General features: G+C 37.9%; 1 protein-coding gene across 2 annotated transcripts; it reads right to left on the bottom strand.

Moving 5' to 3' along the window:
* Positions 1–1,033: 1,033 nt before the first annotated feature.
* Positions 1,034–21,608, bottom strand: LOC129257413 (arylsulfatase A-like). Of its 2 annotated transcripts, none has more exons than XR_010293051.1 (6): positions 16,571–16,790; positions 15,815–16,226; positions 15,355–15,607; positions 5,024–5,171; positions 1,480–3,131; positions 1,034–1,306 (listed from the first exon to the last, which is right to left on the bottom strand). XR_010293051.1 is itself a non-coding variant. In XM_064096858.1 (6 exons), the coding sequence occupies exons 2-6, from the start codon at positions 16,758–16,760 to the stop codon at positions 2,833–2,835; spliced, it is 1,302 nt and encodes a 433-aa protein (XP_063952928.1). In that variant the 5' UTR covers positions 16,761–16,788; positions 21,542–21,608; the 3' UTR covers positions 1,034–2,832. The 2 variants fall into 2 exon arrangements, 1 of the variants encoding a protein (XP_063952928.1); XM_064096858.1 differs by adding an exon at positions 21,542–21,608 and having other exon boundaries at positions 1,034–3,131; positions 16,571–16,788.
* Positions 21,609–22,263: the final 655 nt, after the last annotated feature.

Raw genomic sequence — 22,263 nt, 5'->3', positions numbered from 1 at the left:
TCATCTATACCATTCGTCTATCACCGAGACTGGTGGGGTGCACGCAAAGAGTACATGGGTGTACAACAGACACGGACTCTCGCATAAGAGCTAACTTGCACCTCAATGGTTTTGCGAGGTGTACGCACGTATCGTACACCCCATTTGCACCGGGATTTCTTAGTGTGTAACTTCGATGAAAACTTATTTCTCTTGTTCACTTCCCCTACGCCATTTTCTCAACAAACGCTAAACTATTCGAAAATCAATGCCCCCAGTTTCCTAACCTCAGATTTCGTGAATTAAGGTGATATATTCGTATTTCGAAGTTTTTCTATCCAAACATCATGTTTATAAATGCGTACTACGTCCGTGCCAAACCTGCAGGTCTATCCTATAAATGTGAATGGTTGCCTCAAGTCAACAATCGTCATTTTCTAATGACTATTTTGCAATAACTAAGACTCCAGGTCAAGTTGACACCATAATTCCCATGACTTTTATCATATATTCGAAGATGCCTTTTTATTTTACTTCCTTTTTTCTGTCTTTTCCTTATCTTACACTCTCAATTTCTTTTATTTTGCTCTGTTTCTCTTTCCTTCTACCTCTCTCCCACGTGCTCTTTATTTGTCATTCTCTCTTATTTGCTCTCTCTCTTATTTCTTTTTTTTTCTCTCTCTACCTCTACATCTCCTATCGTCTTTTTCTGTTTCCTTTTTTATGACTTATCGTCTTCGTTTATCTTTGTTGCGCTTTGTTCACTATTATTGATACGTGCATTCATGATTTTTATGATGCATTGACGCAAGCTAAATACGTTTATCATTACTTATTATTGTCCACGGAGTTGCAATACTTTTCATGGTTTGAGCCTATATATTACCATATTCACTAGACAGTATTTGGGCGGTCAGTTTCTCAACACCGATATTCACGTTTGCTTGTTTATGGCGCCACATCTATATTCTTCCTCAGTGTCATGCCTGCTCAGTATATATAATATATAAACTAAAATGACATTTTGATATACTCGAAAATCAACATTAATTCGTTTAGTTTCAGATATAATTTTTATTCAATATCTCTACACAAAAATATAGGCAAATGCAAACTGTTGAGATACAAACAATACCATAAAAATATGAAATAAAAATTGAAATAAGAAGAACGTGCCACATGGGGCTACAATTCATCTAGACATAAAAGCAAAACACATTGGATTGTGCATATTCTTGATCTCTCATTTACTGATATTTTAACCGGTGTGTTCACTCTAAAAATTCGAATGTTAAATCAACATTTGAAAGGTTGGAGGAGTGACAACCTTTTCCAAATGTTACATCCAACCTTGTATAAAGCTGAATCCAACATTTTAAGTGTTGGGTAGAACCATTTAAAGTGGTAAATGCAACATTTAGAAAATGTTGTCACTCCTCCAACCTTTCAAATGTTTAGTTAACATTTCTTTTTGTAGAGTGTTGGCTTAGTTGGTAGAGCGTCCGTCTCACAACCTGGAGGTCGGGAGTTCAAACCTTGGCCGCGTCAGACCAAAAGACGTAAAAAGATGGGAGTTGCAGTTACTCTAATGCGTTCAAAATTTAAGGGATAGAGCCTCGTCGACCCGGCGCTGCACAATGGTTGCCGGGCTCACGATCAATCGGGTCAAATTAAAATTATGAAATAATAAAAAAAAACTGTTTAATGGGAGAGTCTAAAAGTATGTTTGGATATAAAAGAGGCAAATCAAACGAAACAATATGCTAAAAATACCATTAATATTGAAATTAAAATACGAAAGTTATCACATTTTCAAAGGGTCGGTTCTTTCAAACAGAGCTATGCAAAACACCGATGATATGCAAATGGAAGAGCCTATGATGCCGCAGTCCATCTACTGATTTTGCAATTGTTTAACATTCATTAAATAAATATCATATTTTTTCAGATTTCACAATAAGAACCCCTTGGAATAAATCACAATAAGTAACAACTGCGCTAAATTCGTTTGAGTTCAGGAGAACTCGAACAATATTTTACATTGAATCTAAAAGAAAACAAAATATTTCATAAAATAAACAAAATGAAATCATGAATGTATGACACCATCGAATCTCTTATATGCATATCCTTTATAACCGTTTGTGAAAACTACGAAACTTAATATTATAACTTTCTTATTGTACAAGTTTTTAGTATAATATTTGTTTGATATATAGTTCTCCTTTTATCCTAATCAACTATTTTGCTGGGATTGCTTTCTCCTTTAAACAATTAGTTGAAATATATAGGCCTACTAGAAAAGAAAAAGAAAATTGTATACTTTTTATAACATACATTTATTTAAAACATTTATATCAACACATGTTTACGTATAAGCTTAACGTAATAGCATTGACGTTATTTCAGTGAGTTTGTCGAAAGTAGACAATTATTGCCATATCGTATATTTATAATATATGGTAACATTTTATATCTCCCTATACTTCCTTAATTGAAGTATACAACATGTAGGCTAACCAATAAACAGTAATGTGCAATATACCTCTTATTGCCTCTTTTTCATTTGTAAATGGTCAAAATAAATAGTCTTGGAATTCGACCGATTCAAAATGGAACACCTGAACTTGGAGAGAATGCAATACATTATTATTATAATTGTATTCAAGTTCGCTAGTGTGACCAGAATCAAATCTAAATATTCTGAAAATGTGCACTATTTCGTTAGATGATTCTGAAAGCAGACACTGTGTTGACTTTGAAAGTAAACAGAGCAGAACACAAATTTCCTAAGACATTATTAAGACATTTTGTTTTCGGAGGGGGGGGGGTGTTAGGATTTCCTTGATGCCATCAAACTGGATAAAGTGTCGCCCATCGTCCTTCACGAGGAGTGTTACCAGTACAGTGACAGCATGTTGGGAAAGGGATACACCCTCGATTGCAACACGGCATCAGATTATCATCCTTTGGCCTCCGCATTTGAGACTCTGCAAATACCATTCTAGCATCAAAGTCTGTTCTCATCTCTGTAACCTTTTGGACGATGTCTTTTTCAGGAGAAAGTTTGATCGACAGGTTGTAATTCTCCGATGGGTCTTGCTCAAGATCAAACAGCATGGGGGGATCGTGATAGGTAAGTTTGGCAGATTCTGAAATAAGAGATAGAAAGGTATTAACGATAAAAACATTTCATAAACAATTGACCTAGCTTCACTATCTTAATCGGCGAACAAGTACTTATAATAACAATATGACTGTCCTAATGTATATCATGGGCAACAAAATGACTCTGGATATCGTAACCGCCCTGCTGCAAACCTTCAGTTTCATTGATACATCAATATATATGATATCGTAAACCATTAATATTTTTGATATTCTTAAATCGGAAAGTACTATTCTCAGTACAATAGAATTGAAAATCGCTATGTGTAATGCAGTTTAAGACCCGCCTAATCACAAATTAGGATAGCAAGTTCATGTTTTATTTCGCATTTCAGACAATATATATTTCAAAGTATCAGCGTCATTACTCGATGGGTTGACTGGTCAAGTCCACCCCACAGGTGATTTTTTAATCAATTAAAAACAAAAGGAGGAAAATTTACGAATTCAAGCTCAAATTAAGGAGAAATAAAAATCAATATCTATTTTGACGCGCATGCTTAACGTTACTGTCCTCTTAAGTAAATACTGCTAGTGTTGTACATCATTAAAAGGAAGTTTCAGATGCTTTATATTTTGTTAAATGAGGTTGAACATGTTGAAAAACCGAGCAAAGAAAGCGGTTGCGGAGGCAAGGAGGGCCTCAGGACAGGTTGAGCGAGCTGAACGTCTGAAAAAAAAAGAATCTAAACAAGATGTATACGATTGTTCAAGAAATTGAAAGGTGTGAAAGACATTTGGAGGTGAAGATATGTGAGAGGAGGTGATGGAAAGGGTATATTAATGAGAGAGATAGAGGTAGAGGTCTGGAAAGAATAATGGTCACGAATGAGAATGAGATCAGGTTTGCGATGAATTGCAAATATGAAAGAAGCACTCATTGCTTCCTGATAAATGAAACGTCTCTATTGTCATCTGCATTTAAGCAATTAATTGCAAATCTTTATATTACTGAAGCTGATGTGATGGAAGGGCAAGTTGGGAGGATCGGTCGCGAAGAAGTGGGGAAGGCAATTTGAGAAATGAAAACAGGAAAGACTGCCGGACCATCATACATGTATGAGAGCGTTGCAATGATTATTGCAAGAGAGGAGATATTGATTTGTGTGATAAAGTAGCGTCATAGCTCGTTAGATGGAAGAGCAAAACATAAAGAATGGGTGATGAGTGTGGTGGTAAAATATTCCAAAAGAATGCAATGAGCTGACATGTGTAAATGGATGGAAAGATGGGGCTTTAACTATCAAAAAGGTACGAGAGAATAGTGGAATATGATGAGAAACAGTTTTGTTTCATGCAGGGGAAAGAGGATGGAAGAGAAATGTCGAACGAAAGACGTTGTATACTTGTATGTGTTTGTTGAATTTGGAGAAGGTATTTATTATAGCCCTGAAGAAGGGGATGGGATGTGCGATAGGAAAGAGAGATATACTAAAGACAATGGTAAGAGCAGTAATGAGTTTGTGTGAACACGATGGAGACAAGGCGAGCGTTGGTGTTTGGTCAAGCTGAGGAGTTATAGATGAATGTGGATGTGCATCAAGGTTCTGTACTGTCACCGTTATATTTGCAATTGCCATTAATGTGGTTCCGGCGGGCTGAAGATGAAGTTTGAGAAGAGAAATGTTAGATGCTGATGACTTGGTTTTCATGAGTGAAACAATGGAGGGACTAAGGACATGAATTAAGGAAGGAATTCGAAAATGGACGTTATCATGGGGAGTATAAGAGTAAGGGTCTGAAAGTAATCTTGGGAAGACAAAAGTGATGGAGAGTGGGATGAAAGGGGAAGAGGGCAATGGTGAGAGTGATGCGTTAAGCGAAGTTGATGTTGAAGTTTAGAAATCGAAGCTGAAAGAATAGTATTATATATTACCTCGACAGTCAACATCCTTGTTCTTATTATTGGAGAGATAAGATCCTTCGGTATAAAATACGACTTTGTACTGCCTGTACCTTACTGCATATGATTTGTATTTAGTGCTCACAGTCGGGGGATAATAGAAAAAAGATTCTCTAATACTCTGTATAAAGATGAAATAAGATTGACATGATGGTTAAGTTGGAACTCATATCAAAAAGGGAATGGTGAATTGGTTTACATACATCCATGCGAGAGTTGTTCTGTAGGCCTTTACTTGTTGTTTGAGGCGACCACCGCTCGCGCCCAGTCTTGCTCAAACATAAACATAGGAATTACCATTAACATTACTAATATAATGCTTAGTAAAACGAGAGAATTATACGGAACAAAACAAAGGCATGCGAAAGTCATTCGATGATTTAAAGGTTAAGTCCATCCCAACAAAAAGTTGATTTGAATAAAAAAACAGAAAAATCCAACAAGCATAACACTGAAAATTTCATCAAAATCGGTTGTAAAAAAAGAAAGTTATGACATTTTAAAATTTTGCTTAATTAAAACAAGTGGAATGCATCTGGCCGTCTCACCTGCATCACGCGATTCAATATAGCAGCAGTGCTGATTTTGAAAACTACTATAACTCGCACAAGATGTTCAGTGATACTTGGTTACTCTTATTTCCACGTTTTATGAACTAGACCAATACACTTATAGAGATATGATGGCAATTCAACAAATACCCCCAACGTGGCCAAAGTTCTTTGACCTTACATGACCTTTGACCTTGATCATGTGACCTGAAACTCGCACAGGATGTTCAGTGATACTTGATTACTATTATGTCCAAGTTTTATGAACTAGACCAACACACTTTCAAATTTATGGCAGTAATTCAACAAATACCCCAATTTGGCCAAAGTTCATTTACCCTAAATGACCTTTGACCTTGATCATGTGACCTGAAACTTGCACAGGATGTTCAGTAATACTTGATTACTATTATGTCCAAGTTTCATGAATCAGATCCATAAACTTTCAAAGTTATGATGGTAATTCAACAGATACCCCCAATTCGGCCAAAGTTCATTGACCCTAAATGACCTTGACCTTGGTCATGTGACGTGAAACTCATGCAGGATGTTCAGTGATACTTGATTAACCTTATGTATAAGTTTCATGAACTAGGTCTATATATTTTCTAAGTTATGATGACATTTCAAAAACTTAACCTTAGGTTAAGATTTTGATGTTGATTCCCCCAACATGGTCTAAGTTCATTGACCCTAAATGACCTTTGACCTTGGTCATGTGACATGAAACTCAGGCAGGATGTTCAGTAATACTTGATTAACCTTATGGCCAAGTTTCATGAACTAGGTCCATATACTTTCTAAGTTATGCTGTCATTTCAAAAACTTAACCTCAGGTTAAGATTTGGTGTTGACGCCGCCGCCGCCGTCGCCGTCGCCGCCGCCGCCGCCGTCGTCGCCGCCGCCGCCGTCGCCGCCGCCGTCGGAAAAGCGGCGCCTATAGTCTCACTCTGCTATGCAGGTGAGACAAAAACCAGGTATATGCACATCCGGGAGCCGTTTGAGAAAGCTGTTCGTAACTAACTTTAACGACTGGTGAACCTTTCTCATGCGATAAACCATCGCCAATTCAATATACCATTTTATTACCACAAGAAAGGATTACCAGTCGTTCTTAAAGTCGCTCTTAACTTACGAACAGCCTTATGAAACACCTACCTGGTCGGTATGCAAATGATGAGACTGATGACGTCATCCACTCACATTTATTTTGTATTTTATTATATCAAATATGAAATATTCTAATTTTCTCCTCATTGTCAAGTGAAACAACGATTAATTCCTCCCTGAACCCATGGAATTAGCATTGTTTAATACTATATGATTAACAATAAAAAACAAAAGATATAGTGAGTGAAGGACACCATCGACTGTCCCATTTGCATGCCACTGAATTGTGCGTATCACTGTATTGTGAAAAATAGGCAAAACTTTAAAATGTCATAACTTTCCTATTTTATATCCGATTTTGATGAAATTTTCAGCGTTATGGCTGCTAGTATGATTTTTCTTTATTTATTCAAATCAACATTTTTCTGGGGTAGAATTGACCTTTAAAAGAACAAGGCAATAGCCGTGATATACACGATATATAACCAGATTGCATATTACCCACCAGTGTCTACATAACAAGAAGGTTTCCATAAGTTATTTCTTAACAGATTTTAAAACGTTTGAATACATTTGACCTTTGACCGCACCATGTGACCTCAGACAGTTTCGAAACGTGATGTTTACCCCTAGTACATCCATGACAAAAGTTCCGTTAAAATGGATCAATGGTTCCAAAGATATTTGTCATAAAAGGGTCTTGTAGGTGAACTTTAATATTTGTGACGGACGTACGACGCGCTAACGCCGTCCCACAAGTATCAACAGTCCAAGTTTATTTTAAAAGTGAGTGAGGGTTGCAAACTAATTTGCCATATGAGTTGCAGGTATAATCTAACGTGTGAACTGTAATGACCTTTGACTTCACCATGTGACCACCGAAGGCACCATTCCCAACATGAATATATCCAAAGTGCATCGATCTCTAAAAAAATGTTTGCTATTAGAGCAACATGTGCAGATATATGTTGGAGGTAAACTTAAGTACATGACCTCACATAACCTTTGACCTCTCCATTTGACATCCGACAGCATGGCAGGAGGATGTCACTCCTATTGCATCCATCAACAAATCTTGGTTGGCATTGGACCAACAGGTAACAAGTTGCAGGTAAATTAACGTACGTAAAAAAAAAATCCCGACGGTAAATAACCTTTGACCTCACCATGTGACATCCGACAGCGCCGCAATATGGCAATACCCCTAGAGCATCTAACACCAATGCCACTGGACTAGCAGTTGCCAACTTAATATGCAGCAAAAGAGAGTCTTGAAATTAAACTTTAACATGTGACGGACTGACTAAGGACGAATGGGCAGACGCCATTTGGATCCATATGCCTTAACTTCACATCTGGCATTTCTGGTGGGCAAAACAAGAATTGTCGCAAAAAAAAATCGCAAAGCAATCTCTCCAGAGCTTAAGTTGCTGTTTTCAGGCACAATATCATTTACCTCGATTGAGCTCGATCTCTTGTGGATGGGCGCGTGATTTTTTTAAAATTGTTGGTTGCGCATTGCTAGTAGCCGCGAAAGCTGTAGATTGCCATTTGAACGCCATCTCGTATGTCTTTCGTTTTTGAACGAGCTCATACACACCTTTCGCAACCGCGGGTACGGGAACATTAGATCTGCGGTTCGTGTGCAATATTCTTGTTAATACTATATGTATGTTATACAGCATCATGTCGAGATCAACGCATACGACACCATGCGTGCAATTCGCAGGTTGTGAGATGAGAAAATCCCGTGCTTTCACGTACGTACGACTGCTCATCATAACATGCCTGCCTGATCCCGGCCGCTTTGCCGGCTGGAGATGTCATGAGAAACTTAGGCCTATTATGCCATCAGTGAGAAAAAACTTACTGAATTAAGGTTTATGTATTATCATTACAGTCCATCGAATCGATATTGTATCTAACGTGGGTTATTGGTGGATCGCTTGCAATTAAATATGTTGGTCATATCAGGGACGTCTCCCTCTCACGTCCCTGGTCATATTCACCTCTCCAGGTGTCACGCGCGTAAAACATTCCCCATAGACTTGTGTGTTAAAATGGCACTTTTGAAAAATTCATAAAAAATAAATGTGAAATTAGAGGGTGGAATGTTTACTACCAATGGATAGGATATATATCTGACATTCCAAATCTGACCAGGAAAGGGTACCGTAGCCAGCTCATTTAAAAAATAAATCGCCATTTATGAAGATAACTATGAATCGATCGAATTCATCAACTGAAACAGTAAAATAGCCCTAATTATTCCGCCAGTCAAAAAATAGTTCCAAGTCACTTATTTATCTTCCCAATTTGGGCGAAGTAAGTTCAGTAGTTACCATTTCTAGAATCAGTGTTAGATTTTGAATCACATTCATACATTTTTGTCAATCAGCAATATCAAATTGACAAAAATTCGAATGGGTTGGGTCGAACGAATATCTGTAGCCCTCCTGATGTAATTAGGCTCGTGGGACCTCCAGCTTAACCATTTCGCATGCGTTGGTATCTGTACAGCAAAGTCTGACTGAAAACGATCCGGATTTTTTTTTTCTTTTGCTGGTTCCTCCTAAACAAACGACAAGCCATCTCGCACACAATATGAAGGATATATACCCCGTGGTCATTATGATTTACTTTCCCCCGAAATGGGGGGATAGATTTCAAATTCCGGGGGGGGGGGCACTTCCATTGACGAGTGGATACCAGGCGCGACCATGGGGGTTTAACCGTTTTGAGAAGCACATACCCTAAACAAGTATTTTCCATATTCTGAAAATGCACTGTGCACCCTTTAACGAACCCTACCTTTGACAAGTATTGGAAACAAAACGGTACCCTTAAAAATTACTCCCTGAATTGACCCCCAAACAAGTAAGGCGATATTGATCACACACCTCGTTCAAATCGGATCCTAAACACGTAGTGTTGGGGCAAAAAGTACATCCTTTATAAAGCATTTTAGTGACCGCAGTGACCGTAAACACGTGGCTTTCCTATAGCAAAATATATACGCCTTTTTCAATATTTTAGCGTTTTGACACCCATATTATGTTCAATTCAATTCAAATGGTTTATAAAAAATATAGGCTTCCTCGTCCAATTTCATCAGGACTTGCATTTAAATTAATGAAAGGACGTTCAAATTGAAAAAAAAATTGTCTACCCTCTGCACACATGGTTCCTTTTCATTTATTCAGCATTCAATTCCGTGATCATTCCTTTGAATTTGTAAAAATTCAATTTAGAGAGAAATTCGTTCAAATTAATGGCCCAAAGTTGTCATTTAATTTCGCGACGACGAACTGATCGTTTAATTTCGCCTGAACACAAATTTGCACTTTAAACGTCAAAATTCTTTTTTGTATTACGTTATACAATATTTTTTCCCCAAACTTTACCCTATCTTTCTATTCAGTTAGAATCATTTTATTCCATTATGTTTGATGAAGACGTAATTCAGGTAACACTTATAGGATATGGTTGTTAACGGTTATTCTTTAGTGATTAATGAGTGGGTGCAGGGGCGGATCCAGGATTTGCTAAGGGGGGGGCACAATTTCCCGAGGAATTTGACGAGCAATAAAAAAAGTTTTTACCAAAGAATAAGGGTATTTCGTCCACGAAAAAAATCAATAGTGCCTCTTAAAGGGGGAGGGGGGATCCGCCAGTGAGTGGGTGGATGACCTATGCCAATGGTAGGTATTTTTCTTCTTTATCTTGTTCTTTTTTATTTTACATAATTGTAAATTACATCATTTTGGGGAAGGGATAAGAAACATGGTATAGACCACATTCTATAGTTATGAAAGTGGAACAAAAATGAGTTGTTGTTCTGATGATGGTTTGTCAGATGGATGATACATTTCAGTAAAATTGTAAACATCAAATTTAGAAGTAAAACCCATTTCCATAATTATTTAAAAGAAGTAAATGAAAACAAAAAACACTGTCCATATCCTATAAGTGATTGCATATTAATGATATTGAATTCCTAAACGTTAACAAGGAGGGTACCGGTGCGAATATGAAAACACTTCTTCAGCTATTTTAATTTGATCGTTCTTTATACTTTTTTAAATGAGATAACTGTGAAATCGCGTGCCAATAGAATTAAATTGAATTAAGTATTTGGCTATTTAAATGTTGATTTCATAGGTCATTCAAATTAGTTGCAAATTGAATTATTACATCATTAAATCAGTTGAAATTTTGACGAAATTGGACGGCAAAACCTATACTTTCAATAACAAGGTAAAAAATAACCTAGTACTACGAACAAATTTCAATATAGACACAATTATGTAACAAAGTGCATGTATATCATAAATGAATTTAAATCGATACTCACTGATCAAATAGGAAAATATGCAAAATACATGTAAATATACCTTATGTGTTACCATGATCATTTGGGATTTTCTCGTTTGTAAGAAATATGTCAATTTAAACCCGATATTAGATTATAAAAAAAAAATTATACAAGAATATGGCTTTAAGTGAGTGCGTTTGTAAAGAGAGATAGATAGAGCTGAGAGATGGAATGTGAGATGTAGAAGAAAAAAAACAAGAAAAGCAAGAAAAAGGCAGGGAGAGGGAGATAGAAGAAAAAGCGAAATAGAATAGGGAGAAGGAGAGAGAGAAGGAGAGGGGGTCACACCCAGCTACGCTGAACAATGTCCTAAAAATTTGTGTGACAAATGGTAAGGCATGATAACTTAGAATTATAAAAAAAATTCATGCATATAGTGTTCACATTTAGTAGCTAAGAATAAACTTATCCGAACTGAGATGAGTGGATACAAGAAATAAATTGGAAGCAGATGAGAATAGAAATAGTGGAAGAGAGAAGAGAGGCAGGAAGAGAGACAAGACAAGAAATATATGGTAGAAAGGAAACAGAGAAAAAATGGCGAAGATGCAATTAGGTCACATTTTTTTCATACATACTGCAATAATACATATTTTGACATTTTTTGTGATTTCTATTGAAATTTAAGTTTATGGCTAGATATCAGTTAATAATTGCTCATATTTAAGAAAAACATTTTGATTTACAAAGTAAAATCAAATGAAATTTGAGTTCGCCAACATAAAAAGAACTCAACATCAGAATCATTATGTAATCTGCATTTTACAAAAAAAAAATAATACATTTTAAGAGTCCAATGAATGATCAGTTATTGAATTCTCAGCCATCCTTATTTTGATATTATTATACATATGACGATAGGGGAAAATACATATATATATATATATATGTATACACATAATACTCCGTGTAATCAATTATTTTAGAGTTAAGGTGCCAAATCAACGAGGGTAAGGGGATATTTCTATATCGGGAAGTTAGACATCGCATCTCTACTATTCCTGTCGAGCTTCTAGTCTGATATTGACAAATCCTATTTTGAGGTAGAAGATGATACAGTTTAGACGTGGGGATTTCCATAGACGTCGCAAACGCAAGACAGAGTTTGACCCGTCTATCTTCAAGAGACATCAGTTTTGACTGGAGTAAAGCATGCTCATATAAAGAATATGCTGCTCCAAGAATGATTCTAAGGGCACGTTTCGGAACACGTTCAATGACTTTTACTTGTTGTTTTGTTAGAGCTCCTGACCATACAGGTACAGCATATTCAACAACTGGTCTCACGAAACTAGTATATACAACTATAAGGTCCTGAAATGACAGACTATGGTATTGCAAAGTGCTAAGAACATATAAACGACTATTTGCGCGCTTGACCATATATTCAACATGTGTAGACCATTTCAAATCCGACTGGATATAGACGCCAAGTAATTTCAAAGTATTGCTAAGATGCAGAGACACATCCTGTAGTGAGAGCACCGTCGATTTTGGTACATTTCTACAAAAACTTATGTCCATTGTGGAACACTTTTGTAAATTCAAACGCATTCCATTTGCGGTTGACCATTCATGTAGTTCAGTAAGTGCAGACAAGAGTGTTGACGGTGCTCTGACAGGACGGGCCTCAACAAAGGTGAGGTCGTCAACGTATTTAAAGGACAAGTCCACCCCAACAAAAAGTTTATTTATCAAATAAAAAGAGAAAATCACAACAAACATAACGCTGAAAATTTCATCAAAATCGGATGTAAAATAAGAAAGTTATGACATTTCAAAGTTTCGCTTAATTTCTCATAACAGTTAATATGCACATCCTGGCTGGTATGCAAATGAGGAGACAATGACATCATCCACTCTTTATTTCTTTTGTATTTTATTACATGAAATATGAAATATTCTAATTTTCTTCTCAATGTCAAGTGATACAACGATTAGTTCCTCCCTGAACATGTGGAATTAGCATTGTTTAATACTATATGGTTCAGTCAAGTTGGTCCTTATTTGTCAAAGCTATAAAAAATGAAATATTGTATAATTCAAACAATAAAAAAAAAATAGTGAGTTATGGGCATCATCGACTGACTCACCAAGTTGTGCATATCACTGTTTTGTGAAAAATAAGCGAAACTTTAAAATGTCATAACTTTCTTATTTTACATCCGATTTTGATGAAATTTTCAGCACAATGCTAGTTTCATTTTTCTCTATTTATTCAAGTCACCTGGTGTGGACTTGACCTTTAAGATGATTTACACATGTGTCATTGGTCCTTGATAAACTGAGTTCATTGGCTGCAGCGTCGTTTACCACGGCCGGAAACACAACCGGGCCTAATTTCGTGCCCTGGGGTACGACATGTCATAGAGTGACATGTCGAATAGGTTGTGATGGAAGGTAAGCTAGCTGGCAAGCGTTCTCTATCGATTGGACCGAGAACATCTGCCACAGAGGAAACCTCACAAATTGTGTTTGCAATCTCTTTGTGGTCTGAGGGATCTAAATTCGGAACGCAGATTGCGACAGATGTGTCTTTACCTGACATCACACGAATTTGGCGGAACCATTCGCTCGGTTTGGTATAGACATGAGGTGTTGAATACGATCAACATAATACGATTCCTTGGCATTCTCTGTTTCTCGCTTGATTTTGTTCCGCAGTTGTCTCCATAAATATTGCTTATTGTCATGAAAGGCCTTTTGGCGTTTCTTGATAAGACCTTTAATGTAGGGGGTGATCCATAATTTATCAGTCGGGTGCATTTTGATAGTACGGGTAGGGAAATAAATCTCAATCGATTGACGGAGTGTCTCGTAGAATGCAGTGTACTTGTCAGCTACTTCATCAGGGGAGAAAACTTCAGGCCAATCATGATTAAGTATCCAAGTCCCGAATTCCCGTACTTTACTATCAGGCATTGGGCGAACTATATGCTTACGTGTTTTATTTCTGCTAGGCACGTGTGCATGAGGTATGAAGAGAACAATACGGTGATCACATAGTCCCAATGAAGTACTTGTCTCTGGGTTCTCATACTCATGGGACAAATTGGTAATTATTTTGTCCAAAATTGCATCATTTCGCGTAGGTTTGTTTACAACTTGCACCACCCTATTAGACACAATACCACTGATATCCAATCTATTAAAATCTCCAAGAACAATGATGCCAGAGTTCGGTTGCTCAGTGAGTAGATAGTCAATATTTGAACTGACGTGGTCAACTAGAGTTTCTGAAACTGGACTGTTTGAGGATGAAAAAACACAAACGACAACTCTGATCTGCAGATATGTCTCGGTAGTCTCCGAGGACGTAGATTGACCGATAATCCTTCGACATCATTGGGGATTTGAACGTTATTTATCAATTTAGCATTTAGATGATCCTTTGTACCTTCGTACCAAAGTGCCGTATCTTGAAAAAGAGATACATTTGGGCGCGCCTGGTATGCACTCGTCAATGGAAGTGCCCCTCCCCCCTCCCCGGGCGGCTACCTCGAGTGCTAGGAGGAACCGAACCAAATGTGGCTTTGGAAACTGGTCCTAAATCGGATATGTCGCTGTTACCAAAGTAGCAACCAGAATCTCGCACACGAACAGCATATTCAATGTTTCCGTTGTGGATGAGAGAAGTAAATAAATTATCATGTCACACATCTTGCATTGCAGGACAGTCTTTTACGACGGGCCCAAAATTCCCTTCCAAAATCAACCACCGTTCTAAAGGTCCGTTCCCGTCGTCCTGCGAAAAGTATAATAAGCTAGATACACAGTATTGTGACTGTTACTTTAAAATATGATTCACATTTCTAAAGCGTTGCAATGCGAAGCAGCATACGCAAAGAGATGACCCAGAAGTCAAATCGTCCATTGTTGGGTAATCCCCTTCCACAGTGCGCGCTACCCGCTACAACGACTGCTGGAAAGATCGTGAAGCAGTTCGGATTCTGAACAAGAAGTGTCATTCAATACTGCAATACTACAATGGTCATATACTGTGATTGATGTAATGCCAAGACCAATCACACGTTTTGTCACAAACTTAAACATATATACACTTTTCGAACAAATTAGAGTTCTGCCTTTGTTTATCCGAAGGCCATTGCATTTCTGGATGTTCTTCTTCTGTTTTGATCACGAATTATTACGAATGTAGACTCTTTAAAGTCCATGCTCATAAAACCGAAGCAAATGACGCATAATAATTAACCAACTGTGCAGATCGTACCAACCCATATATTCAGACATTCATTTTGTTAACTTACGTGCATGCCATCAAACAGAAATGATGACATATCATAACCATCCAGAGTAACAGCTGGTAGCTTAGCTTTGGTTATGGAGGCGATAGTTGGAAGTATATCAAGGGTGCTGGAGAATTCAAACGATCTACCCGGTGTGATTCGTCCTGGCCAATGTATGATGGCTGGTACCCTCATGCCACCCTCATACGTTGTTCCCTTTCCACACTTCATTAGTCCTGCGTTTCCTCCGAATGTTTTTAAATAAAGAGCTGGTCTACATGATGGAAAGGTAAAAGAAATGTGAAATGTCTGTCAAGATATTCAATCACGTATGCTCATGAGTGAAAATAATCTGATACTTTAAAATATGACACAGACGTTAATGGAAAACGCAATCGGCAAGACCTGCTCTCCACGGCTGAATACGGAAGTAGTGAAGTTACTAACCAGACATGTCTTCATAAACATCTCCAGAACTTACCCATTGTCAGCAGAAAAGAAGAAGAACGTATCATCCAAGATGCCGTTTTCCTCCAGTTCTTGGTAGATCTGCCCAACCTCCCAATCCAAAGCAGCTAGTGAGTCTCCAAATCGTCCCCTTAATGATGTACCTGATGTTTCCTTTCCAGCATACTGAGGTTTATGTGTATGATGTGAAGCATAGTACAGGAAAAAGGGTGTCTCAGACTTGACATTCTCTCCGATGAAATGCCTACCCTCCGCCACATATTTTTCATCCAATGTCAGCAGATCAACTGGTTGTTCAACTATTTTAGTACCATTGAATAGTGCACAAGGTGTATATTCAGTGGCGGCACAAGGCGCCGAATGACAGGTTACATTCGGATAAAAGCAAATAGAGCAACGGCACTGAGCAGGAGAAGCTGGCAATCCTAAAGAAATAAAACGCCAAAAGAAACAATTCATTTACTCAAGACATGGTATAATCTCATCTCACATTTTTAGTTCAATAGATTCATTAGAGATACCTAGTTTTCGTAACAGAATCAACCAATCTGTCAAGTTCGGTTTGGACATCAAAGAATAAGTTAGCCAGCGACAATTTCTGCAATGACGTTAATCTTGCTAGTGGAGAAATGGGAGTGCGACAACCTCCTAAATTAAACTATAATGTGGTTTCTGCATTCAACCACACCAACAAAATGATTAAAAAAAAAAAAAAAAATATTCAGGAATTGAGGTATTCAAAACTACAATGTACAAACATTGCCTTTACCCAATGAGATATCGAATCCATGACTAGGTGGAAGATACATCGAGTTGTTTCCGAGTCCGAGATGCCACTTTCCTATTGCTGCTGATCTGTACCCTTCCGGTTTTAACATTTCGGCTATAGTAACCTCATTGAGTGGAAGACCTCCAGACATTTTAACATTGAAGACACCCGGGTAAATTCCAGAACGCATCTGGTATCGGCCAGTCAGCAATGCAGCTCTGAATGGTTTTTGAGGAAAGGGGAATGTTAAACATATTGTAAAGATCTAAATACAACACATAGGCCTACATAGATCCTTGACAGCTGATTGGATGAATGTGCGTCACATGACATTCAGAGGAATCAACTATAGCTTGCCGACACATGCCACCTGTGCAATAGTCGACTATTGCACGCTCCAGCAAAAGAGCCAGCAGTGCAATCCGGCGGATTCAGAACCAATTTCTCTTCGGCAGATATCGTTCTTGCTATCGTTTCTGGATCCGCATGCACACGGTACCCATTTCCTTCAAAATTATATATAGGACCTACCATTATAATTTTTTTGTTTGAATAGGAAAACTAAATAATATGAAAATCAAACCGCGGCAACCCTGCAGATATGGTTCCGAGTAACGAACGATATCTGCCGTTAAGAACGATACCTGCCGGCGGATACAGAGTTTTGTCGCAGTTGCAAAACATCGAGTAACGTCAGTGTTGCTTCGACAGGATATGCAGGTTATAATGAAGATTTTTATAATAATAATAATGGAACAGCTTTTGTATAGCGCATTACACCTTACAAAGGTCTCAATGCGCTTTAGGAAAAAAAGAAAAGAAGAGGGAAAGCTGCTGATGATGCTTTGATAATATTCTTTTCAGTTAAATAAATATGTTGTCAATGCAGATTTGAATTGCCCAATTGTATCAACTTGCCTTAAATTGTGTGGGATACTATTCCAGAGTTCCGGTGTTGCATGCGCAAACCCCCGTTCACCATAAAACTTTCCGGACCTTTCGTTTGAGGACGCGCACGCTTATTTACGACGTTAGTTGATTTTGGAAGAGACTTTTTGGGCCCGTCATCATGGTCGTCCTGCAATGCAAATTGTGTGACATGAGATTTTTTTTTTCGTTTCGCATCTGCGACGGAAACATTCAATATGCGTTTCGTGTGCAAAATTTTGGTTGCTACTATGGTAACAGCGATATATCTCATTGAGGACGACTTTCCAAAGCCACATTTGACTCCTCCTAGAGCTCGAGAGGCCGCCCGGGGGGCCCACTTCCATTGATTAGTGGATCCCAGGAGCGACCACGCGTAAAAGGGGACAGAGTGGGCAGGTACGTTACGTATAGGCCTATGTAACGTTATAAGGGTGTCAAAACGATGTTTAAAATGCTGACAAAAAAGGGATATCCAATACTTGTAGGGTTTCACAAGCCAAATTCTTGTTAAGAGATGCATTTTCATAATCTGGAAAAGAATTACTTCCCAGCTTGTTTAGGGTATTTTTCGAAACCCCATGGTCGTGCCTGGTATCCACTCATTAATGGAAGTGGTCCCCCCGGAATTTGAATCTAATCCCCATTTCTGGGGGAAGTAAAACATAATGCCCATTACATCGTGTGCGAGAGGCATATCGTTTGTGTAGAAGGAATAAACAAAAGAAACAAAAGAAACAAAAAGAAACGAGTTCAAATGTATTACATAATGGTGTGCACATATCAACTCACGCGAAATGTTCGGCTGGAGAGGTTGATCTGACCCATGAAATCAATTGCCAGTGATACACCAATAATCCACATTAAATGTAATATCGATTCGATGGACTGTAATGATCTATATCTAAGCCTTCATTCAGTAAGTTTTTCCTCACTCAATATGTACTCGATTTGTTTGAAAAACCACTTTCTTATCCATGTCATAATCTATTTTAGGTCTTCATTTCGAATATCTCAAACCATCAGTCGTAATATACATGCTATGTATGGTGCGAGTGTCGCAGAAAAGGATTTTGCACACGAAAAGCAGATCTGTAGGGCCTGTAACCCCCCTGTAACACAAAGTTTAGCATTGATTGTAGAGCAGTTTTCTACGTTTGATTCTATTGACTATAATGCACATTCAATCTTAAAAATCAAGTGTATGATTAAGCGTTAACTTTTGTGTTAGGGGACCCTAATATTAGCGTCCGTGAGGATTGCGAAAGGTCCCATTTGTCTTAACAACGGGTACGTTATATAAATCCTTATGAAGTGATCTAAGATTTCGAACAGGTTCATATTTTACAAGTAACTCTGACAGCAAGGGCGCCGGAAGCGGGGGGGGGGGGGCAGGGGGTTTGGCACTTGCCCCCCCCCCCAAAAAAAAAAAAAAAAAAAAAAAAATTGGGGGGGGGGGGGCAAAACGAGATTTTGCCCCCCCCCCAATGTGCCCCCCTAAAAGTAGAAAAATTAGAGATTATTTAAGGACAAAAGTAAACGATGAAGGCACTTTTCTGCCTAAAAATTATAATGTCCGTTGTCAAAAATGAAAAAAAAATCGCCCCTGACGGGGCAATTACATATCATAGTAGGCCTAGCGTCTTTTGACGAACATGTCCCTCTGTGAAACATACCTTTGATAAGCCCTTTTTTCCATCTAACTACAGTGTGATAACGTTTAACCTTTTAATGACTACATTTCAGACTAAAACCGAATGGCAAATTGAAAGTGGTTCACCAATGCATGCTGGCTGTGTCGGCTAACAAACGCGCGGTCGCCCAGAAACGCTCAGTCCGGACCCGATATCACTAACGCGCGTGAACGCTAGTTACTCGAGCAACACATGAAATCTATGTCATAGCTGTCAAGCCCAGAAACCATAACATCTCGAGGTCGTCATATTATATTACTCTAGGACCTCTCACTCTCCAATTTCTCGCCTATCAATTTTACTTCTTCCGAAGAAGTAAAATTGATAGGCGAGAGATTGGAATATTGAGAGTATAGGCGAGAAATTAGAAGATTGAGAGTAGGTCCTAGAGTAATATTTCTTGAAAATGTGTTTAGTTATGAAAATGACTGTAAAACAGAAAAGAATAAAGAGTTAAAGAGGCTTGAGTAGTTGGATTATTGGATAAATGAGAAGATTCTAGTTTGAGTCGGCGAATGGAGTGCAGAGCAGGAGTACTCATCTATCAACCACTTAAGCCTTTTCAACTCTTCAACCTTTTCTGGTTTACTGTCTTTTTCAGGACTACGCTCATTTAAACAAAAAATTACTCGACTATCAACTGTCCACTTCCTCCCCTATCAATTTCACTTCTTCTTCTATCCACTTTTTCGAAAACTCCACATGGTGTACCGTCAACCACATTCGCTATTGGAATGTAATTGTTTTCTTCTAAATAATGTTACATAATGTACATTATGAACTGCGGTAGTTTGTTAATCAGTTCATGATTATTTACAAATGAATATTTCCTGGAATTTGATATTCATCAGTTCTTAGTTATGGTCACATTTTCCCCAGAAAATATGTAAAGAAAAAAGAAGATTTTGAAGGAGTCATCCAAAAGTGCTTCCCAGCCATACAAAACATGCAAACGGAAACACATGGATCGAGTAATGTTTTAAACTTTAATGATTTTCAGAAAAGTTTTAAATTGTTAGACAATTAAGCTTGTCATATTTCTTTTTCCTCCAGTTACAAAATATGAAACGTATTGCCCATGCATGGATAATCAAGGACTATATCTCCAATGCTGATGTCAGAAATGATTTGCATAGAATGGGGATTTAAGTGAATTTTGAATTTGAAAAGACATTCATTAGAATTTCTTTTGTTTCTGTTGTTACGCTTCTTCTGCTTAATATATTCCTTGTTCTGACAGGAATTATTTGAAACTTACGATGATTGTGCTCTCTCGCGTCGTCCGTGTATGTAAATGTACATAAATAAATGTTTCTGAAAGGATATTGCATGAAAAATGTAATTTCTGGTATTTTGAGTCAATATAAGCGTAATACGTAATTTAATTGATCACACACGAAAACCACATTCCGAAGCGATCGTTTTGCGCGTAGATTTCATAGGTTCTCATAAATTATGAGTATAGTCTTTCGTAGTGTTTAATTCTCAAGAAATTGATTTTTTGAATGCTCTTAGAAACGCAACTTTTATACTCCATTTTTACACAAAGTCCTTACCGTGGGGGGGGGGGGGGGGAGGTGGGGTCCCACACCCTCTCCCGCTCGATCGTTTCGGTATCTCACGCTGTCAAAAATATTTTGTGCCCCCTTCGGGATTTTGCCCCCCAAAACTGAAAGTGTTCCGGCGCGCCTGTCTGACAGATAAGATGGAGCCATTTGTCGAAAACACTGAAAAGAGAGTAGTAAGATCTTGAACTTAATACGTGACCTGACAGGCAACCAATGCAAGGATCTTAATACAGTACAGATGATACAGATTCATATCTTTTTGTTCTGGTAACAATCCGAGCAGCCGAGTTTTGAATGACCCGAAGTTTCTGGAGTTGAGTGTCTGGTACTCCATACAATAGACTATTGCAATAGTCTAAGTGGCACATGACAAAAGCATGCACCATCCTTTTAAGAAATCATTATGACCATGAACAAGGAAATTCAGAACCTTTTGTTAAAGGTAGATTGAAGACATCCTTAATTAAGGAAATCAATTGATACATCTCTATTTGTTATAGATGTCATTGAACACGGTTTCAGGTAACCTTTTTTACAAACACCCCCTAAAGCAAAAATGAAAAAAAATTAGTCAGCATTGACACATCCTGACTTCGTTTCTGAAGCCATTAACAAAAGGGTTTTTTGTTTTCGCTAAACAATTCCTCAAGCCTATTGTTAATCATTGGCGTAAACATGGTATTTTCATTGTTTTATATTTGGATAATGGATGGGGTCGTGCGGCTTCCTTTGAGGCTTTGATTCACGTTGTACTATGGCCAAGACAGTGAAAATGTACTTACTTGAAGCAGGTTTGGTACCAAATGTTGAGAAATGTCAATGGACTCCTGTCCAGAGTTTGGATTGGTTGGGATTACCATGGGACAGCAGGGTAGCTTGTATAAAGATTACTGAAAGAAGTATGAAGGATTTTGAGTCATGTTTAGATCCATTTCAAGCAGAATTGCCTGAGGTTTAAGCACGAAAGATCGCAGATATAGCTGGAAAAATTAATTCATTGTATCCAGTATTTGGCAAACCAGATTTATGCATCACGAAATCATCCGGAGGGTACATTGGGATAAGGCATATGTGATCAATAGTGATAATGATCTCGTATCCGAGTTCTTTCGGTAATTTAAAGAACTTGCATATTCTGAATGTAAACATTATTTCTGCATATTCTGTTCCACAGACTATCATCTATTCTGATGCAAGTCAATCAGGCTGCAGGGCCTGGGTTTCCGAGTGCGCAGGCATGAAAATGGTAAAGAAATTGGACTGGAGTCAAAATGGTTCAAAGCTCCACTTGGAGAGAACTCAAGTCAAACATAAAACTGTCAAGGTCTTTTGTGACAATAAAGTGGTAAAGCGATTAAAAATAAAGGAAATGTGATTGCAGAATTGCACGAGTCGAGTTTGCACATTTTTTAGTTGTGTAAAGAAAATCATATTAGTCTTCATGTTCATTGGGACCCAGGGAAGAGAACAGTTGTGCAGATACACTAAGTCGTATCATTGATTT

This window comes from Lytechinus pictus, chromosome 3 (genome assembly GCF_037042905.1).
Source record: "Lytechinus pictus isolate F3 Inbred chromosome 3, Lp3.0, whole genome shotgun sequence".
In the NCBI taxonomy this organism is placed as follows: domain Eukaryota; kingdom Metazoa; phylum Echinodermata; class Echinoidea; order Temnopleuroida; family Toxopneustidae; genus Lytechinus; species Lytechinus pictus.
The sequence above is the reverse complement of the archived record's forward strand: the minus strand, read 5'-3'. Positions and strand labels throughout refer to the sequence as shown.